The sequence below is a fragment of the Saccoglossus kowalevskii genome, chromosome 10 (genome assembly GCF_978046115.1).
Source record: "Saccoglossus kowalevskii chromosome 10, keSacKowa6.1, whole genome shotgun sequence".
Classification (NCBI taxonomy): domain Eukaryota; kingdom Metazoa; phylum Hemichordata; class Enteropneusta; family Harrimaniidae; genus Saccoglossus; species Saccoglossus kowalevskii.
The window spans coordinates 27,046,969-27,054,152 of record NC_140650.1 but is presented as its reverse complement, the minus strand read 5'-3'; the positions used below and the strand labels follow the sequence as shown (position 1 = coordinate 27,054,152).

General features: G+C 34.1%; 1 protein-coding gene across 1 annotated transcript; it reads right to left on the bottom strand.

The window, feature by feature from the left end:
• Positions 1–2,199: 2,199 nt before the first annotated feature.
• LOC146737997 (histamine H2 receptor-like) lies at positions 2,200–3,177 on the bottom strand. The gene has a single exon (XM_085504658.1). The coding sequence runs from the start codon at positions 3,175–3,177 to the stop codon at positions 2,200–2,202; it is 978 nt and encodes a 325-aa protein (XP_085360784.1).
• Between the last annotated feature and the right edge of the window lie 4,007 nt (positions 3,178–7,184).

Below are 7,184 nucleotides of genomic sequence, written 5' to 3'. Positions count from 1 at the left end.
GCATATGACTACCTTTGAAAGCATTTCATTGATTCCGCTTATGTATACATCGCACTCGTCTCAATGAAGTGCAAACAGTGGCCTTCCTACATAATAGTTGTTATAAGACACTTATGTTTTTCTTGGGCATCTCGAGACCGGAGTTAATTGCACTGAATACTCAATTGCACGTGAGGTTTTTCATTCTTGGACTAGTTACCATTAGTCAACAATTATATTATTTACAACGGTGGCCGTTGCAGCGCAAATGTCAGAGAAACACATTCATCTGAAATGTGTAGCTCAAAAACATGACAGCGTGACCAATGATTGTAGCAATCAAACAGATTTCAAAAGTGAATGCGGTGCTGATAACTAAATTCGTGAAAAACACAGCGACACAAGAACAATAGCTGTTGATTCCCATGTCTAATTATATCTTCATGTCATTGATTAAATAATCGCTTTACTCACATACTTGTTATGTGATATATTTTACTATTTTATTGCTTTGTCTGTTATTCTTATTATTTAAAGTGTATATGATTGTATGGCCAAGCCACATTTCTGGTGAATCTGTAAACAAGAAAGGGAGTTCGGGAGGCGCTGCAGGGAGTAAACCGGGAGAAGACATAAGCAAGCATGGGAGGTCGACAGGTGCCGTTCAAGACCTGTCGCAAACGAAAGGTTAGGCCAGGAGGGGCTGTAACCGAGTCGAGGAGTTAAGGCAAACACTGTAATGTGATATATGTAGGTGAGCTAAACATAGAAAAACAGCACTACAGAATCTAAACATTTGCACGCAAAGATACATTACGTTTTGATAGATATTAAAATGTCACTTTTCCAAGACAGTTTTCAAACTCAAACCAGCTAACCAGCTAGGTCTAATTTAAAGTTCAATGCATTTATTATATTTTTCCTTTACTTAGTCATGTTTTGTTGTTGTTTTTTTTCATGTATTTTCCCCAAAATTGCTTGTGTTGTTTCTCTACTTTGTTTTTTCCACCATTGTATCACGGTATCATTGTATCATTCTATCACGGTAAAGACTAACAGCATCGTTATAAGGTTGTACATATAAAGACGAATATAATAATGACGTATATATGGAGCAAGGTTGCTGATGTATTTGTGTTTTAGATGCATGTGAATGAGTATGACGAGTAAACTTAATTGTAGGTATGACATTACTATATGTTCGCGTCCTAGTTATATGTGTGTAATTTGATAATCTAATGTTGTTGGTTTCATCTTTTTTTCATTTTTATTTAAATTGTCAATCCACGATGATACGTATAAGCGAGAATTCAGTGGCCGGTGCTGGGTGAAAACAGACCAGATGTAATATTGTAATCAATCCCAATTTCCAAATGCAATGAGATACAAACACGTTCAAACTGAATTGACATGAATCGTTCTCGACAAAAGTATAATGAAAAAAGATGAATGAGGAACAATATGACATACATGACCTCAACAAGGATATACATACCCGTTTATAACAAATCTCACAAAAAAAGAATTATCAGATTTTTTGTTCACAGTAATCTTTGTGCAATATAAAAGTATAAAGGAGCGTATTCAAAAGGTATGTTTTCTTCAATACATTAATTACACTATTCGGGTGGATTTATAATACAACACGAAATCATGAAAGAGCATTAAATTATAGCCCTAACTTCTGTTCATCGAATAAGCCAATGCGATAAATAATAACGTGTTTTTATTATATTTATTACAATATGTTATTGCTAATGCATTGAAAGTCTCAAATAATAGAAAGCAATATTGAGGAAAGACCACATTGAACATAACTACAGAAAAAGATGATTTCACAACAGCTTCCGTAAGAAGTGTAGTAATATTAATAGTACATCGAGCAAGTTGAAAAACCATAATAATCAATATCTGCGAAATAACACCATAACAAATGCTACGTAAATGTAATATTCTAAATTACTCCACAGTCATTTAATTTATATAAATATCCTCTGATAAAAGTGAATACATATGTTCTCTGAAAATGATAATGTCTTCTCTGATTTCAATTTTCCTGAACGCTTATATAGATTGTCTATATGTATATATTGGTACAGGTATCTCTATACAAGGCGGTGTGAAAATATTATTAATGTTAGAATAGTCGTGTACACATACATGTTCATGGTTACATTATGCAAGTGAATTGATCCCACCTTCTATAAAGGTCAAATTATCCTAATTTGCACAGTTAATAGCATTCAATTTTAGTTTCTGAAAAGTTTGCTTGAAGGATGTTCTGAACGCTCTATTGCGTCGTGCATATATAATTGGGTTAACTCCAGAATTCGCTACAACAAAGATATCTCCAACTACACGCTCTAACATTGCACAAATGTTGTTTCGTGATATAATCATGGCAACAAGATTTGGTAACCAGCAAAAAAACAAAACACCAAGTACGACACACGGTGTTATAGCAGCTTTTAACTTTCGCTTAATAGAATTGTGTTGTGATCCGGGGTAGATTCTTCTAAGTTGATGTCTTGCCGTGAGAAAAATTCTCATATACATAGCAAACATGATGAGAAAGATAAACGAGAATGGTAACACAGATGCGAAAAATCCAGGTCCGCTTGTAATATACAGTGTTAGCTCAAAACAGTATTTTAGATGATTGTCATTTGAAATTAAGAAGGGCACTGCAGCAACAAGGCAATAAATCCATATGAATCCAATGGCAACTTTTACTCTGAGCATGGTTATCCATTGATGATAACGAAGAGGGTGCAATATGGCGATGTATCTGTCGATTCCAATTGCTAGTTGATGTATCAGTGATATTGCCAATGGATTAAAAACTAATCTACATACAATTACACAAGCAAATTTCTCAGTCACTCCACCAAAGCCATAAAACAGTGCTTTCATAGGGGCTGCAGTCACTCCGACCAGTAAATCAGTGAATGCTAAGCTGACGATGAAATAGTTTGGAGGTGTTCGTAAACTGTGATTCTGGTGAACTGCAAGTATCACCAGCGCATTTCCTAAAATTATTGGGATACTAAAAATTGCAAGTACGCCAAGTTCTATGTAGATATATTTCGAAAAATCAATACAATCCAGGATTCCATATCTGTCAGCTTCGGTAGCTGTAATATTAGATCCATTATCTTTCTGATAATCCAATGCTTTGAATATTCTTCTCACACTCATCATTACCCTGCAAATATATACACATATCAGCATCTGAAAAGGTTATTCAATATCAGGTTATGCTTTTAAGTCGTTATTTCATTTAGTGTTACTGACCTGGATAAAATACAAATTGACAGAAAGTAAGGTTAGTCTTGTCTTGATAAGCTTTATAATGAAGATAAAACCAAACAGCGGGTATCATCCGTCAGTTCCCGGGGCTGTGTATAAGATAGAAATAACAAAGTGTATGCAAAGTAAAAATGAAACGTGCGACAAACAATGAAACTAATCAATGGCGTAGCATAATCAATTCGAATCGTTCTAGTGGGAATATTCTCACCTATATTGATTGAACTTCTATTTCCGAATTACAATCATATGTGACAGTTATTGGTAATAGTATATCAAAGTAATAATGGGTGAAATGTTATGAACAACATTCTACATTTAAACAAAGATAAGGTTACTTAGCTTATATTAGTATATCAAGCATTTGTGCACACTTTGAGCAAATTTAAAATATGGCACAATAAACGGTAATGTTGAATATCACATGCATTTGTAAATATATATAGTAAATAACAAATCAACAAATATCCTCTTTGCAACTCGTTTATATATGATATCGTAATGGTGCTTTCGTTTATCAATCTATGATTTATTTTTGCCGAAAAAGATAATTTACCATACATTATGCCCTGAGATTATATTAAACATTTTATTAAACATATTAATTAATACCTGTTTTGTCACTTATAAATGTATATATCGTTCAACATCTGACAAATAAAGACTCATATTAATTTACTGCACACACTTGAAATTATTTAGATAAAATTGCATTTTTTACAGTTTTTTTTTAATTTTTTTGCAATTTTTAATATAACTACATCGGTGAATACAAATTTACTCACATTTGATTACTTCACATGTTTTCGTTCCCGCTCACGTCATCAGCCAATGTGCTAAGTCTTTTTACATGTCACATGTTCTACCAATAAGATTCGTGGTTACGAATATTCATGATTTAGCGTACTCCGTGTTGCACAGTTTTTAATTATTCCAAATAAATCCTTGCTTTACATTTATCTTAAGGTGTCTCGAACAAATAATTACGTCCTCGTGGAACGTGTAGTGTCCACTTGAAGATATGAATTCGAACTGTTTTCTTGAAACGAAGTCAACACGGACCGTGATTGATGCATAAACTGGCTGCGTTGTATTTACTAAATGATGTGTTGTATATACCTTGCACATGTTTAATTTTATACTATACTTCGTGCATATTATTAACAAAAAGCGTATTTTGAGACAGCTGCAATTATTTTCTACCAGCCGCGATTTCATTTGATATGTACTGTTTTACAAATGTTTTGCAAAATGATTAACTAATCGTTGTAGTTCGCATAATAATTATTAATTAATTATTAATTATCCATGTTGTGTTGATGGGGCTTTGTTGCACGAATTGTTGACAGCTCTTTGGGCATGCGTATTCATGCTCCAATTCGAGTGCCCCTTCTGGGATGGGAGACTGTCGCCAATGTATACTCGCCAAATCTGGGAAAAAGCAACTTGCAGCTGTACGCTCTTATTCCATTGCCACACAACGAAACGCTGTACACTAAGATACAGTTATTGCTGGTTATGGAAGACAAACTACGCAGATACTAAAGAAAAGCATTCGAAAAAAAGTATCTGGCATTTATAGAACAACATTTTAAATATTTATAATGCAACAAAAACGGAATATTTCAGGTCCACACCATTTTCAAAAAAATAAACCGTATCAACCAAAATATACAACCAATTATATACATGGTCCAAAACAAAAGCAATTCATTGCAAATAATGTTTTATTTCCAAGAATACATAGAAATTGTATAAACACATAGGGAATTTATACTAAAATTCATTATTGAAATGTTTATTTGTTTTATATTTAACGATATGATTCAGTGATACACGACATGCGGAGTGTCTCTGAAATGAAAAAAAAAATCGAAAAACAAGTAAAATAGTCACTGTCTACTTTATAGCGATATATATATATAGAGATAACGCTTTGATTTAATCCAATATGACGCCATTTCTAACAGTTGTCTGCCTTTGAAGTATACAAAAAAGTGAAATTGACAAGAATTCAAAACATTTGTATGTTTTTTTTATAATTTACAACCTTAGGTCACTGGACGGATAATATGTTTCTATGCTACGTTAGTCCTTCATACTGCGTTCAGAAAATGCACTTGGCACATGCTATTACAAATCAATTGTTCGAATCACTAAATTGATGTTACTCATTCACGTTGAATGGGCGATTTCAGTGCAATAAAGTTCAATCAAGTGTTTCACTACAAAGCAGAACACATCACGTCATATATGTAAATTAGCAAGGATACTGTGACAGACCTCCGATGCTACTTTTGGCAAGGGTATACTGACAAATTGGACAAACATGTAATTTTATTTCAAGGAAGAATAATATATTTCTAATGTGCATAACCACATTACAACAGATTCACATTTAAACAGCATGATGTAGCTGTATGTTTTATTGAATCTAATCTTACTGAAAATGTATTATTCTTTCTTGGAATTCACATACGCATGACCTTGAAAAAGGAACTCCTCAGTACCAAGGTACGCATTGAGGAACTAACTGGAGAAAATGGGTTGTTCTCAATTGCTAAAAGGTGAATAATGTTTTGGTTGTATGTGTTTCGACAAGAACATAATAATACACAGTATCGTTAAGTATCGTTTGTTGACTCTTGCACATAAAAAGCTTTAATAGTAAACAGTTCACGAATTTGTAGCAGCCATACATATGCTACGAAATTAGAGTTTAAAGTTCATTGCTGGGGAGTAACAGACCCAAGTTTTCTGGGCCCAGCTTCTGAAATCATATTGCTTCCTTCATCATCAACTGACAGTATTTGCTTGTCAACTTTCAAATATGGCGGATAATACTCTAGATATGCAATAATTAATATTGTTTGCCCTCTGCTCAATACACCGAGTCTAGGTGTGCTGAGTTGGTTACTTTTGCTGGATTGGTTTGCATGATTTCGGTTTTATTATTTACATCTTCTAAGCTCAATCCATTGAAATAAACCTTCAAGGCTGACACAGTCAACTCATTTAGTAGTTTCCTATTGCATGGACGCCGTGAGAGGGCGGTCATTAAATTTCCGAGATTTCTTGGCATGCATATCGAATAACACTATATAATGGAGTTGACCCATTGGCTCTATTTTCATGATCAATAATCTTCTACTTTATCGTTGTCAAGTATGCCATGTGATGCTAGTAAATATTGTGTGCTTCAGTAATTTAGTTACCGCACACAACTTAACCAACACTCTGGGACAGACCCGCCAATTGCAATTACAAGTGTCATTCCATCCACTTGCTGTGTTGGTGTGTTCATAGCTGTAACTGATTTTGCATGGGATTATAAATATTTCGTTCGAATTGCATAACATTACACAAAACAACATTATCACACTGCAGCCACGATGTTAAGTCAACATAGATTAAACTGTGACTAGACTATAAAAAAATCAAATTCTGAGTTACCGTTCTTTGACGATAGTTATAACACAATACATCTGTTTAATTAATTAATTAACCTTGCTTTCATTTTCTGCATAGCTTTTCGGAAAGCTTGGCGAAACTCTTTGTTATGCCATGCATAAATAAGGGGATTAGCTCCAGAATTAATTAGAATAAACGATCTGCAACAAATCGTTCTGGATTCACACACAGCTCGTAACGGTCTATGGCTATAACTACAGTAAGATGTGGAATCCAACAGATGAGCAATACGCCGAGTACAACGCATGGTGTTATTGCGGCTTTCAATTCGCGCTTCATATATTGTTGATGCTGCGTATCTTCTGATTGGGGGTTTATTCTCCTTAGATGGTGATGTGCTGTCACGAATAATCTCACGTACACAGCAGCCATTATTATGAATGGAACAACAAATGCTATTGCAGAAACATAAATTCCAGGTCCAC

Coding starts and splice junctions, on each gene's coding strand:
- LOC146737997 (XM_085504658.1), bottom strand. CDS start 3,177: ATGAGTGTGAGAAGAATATTCAAAGCATTGGATTATCAGAAAGATAAT.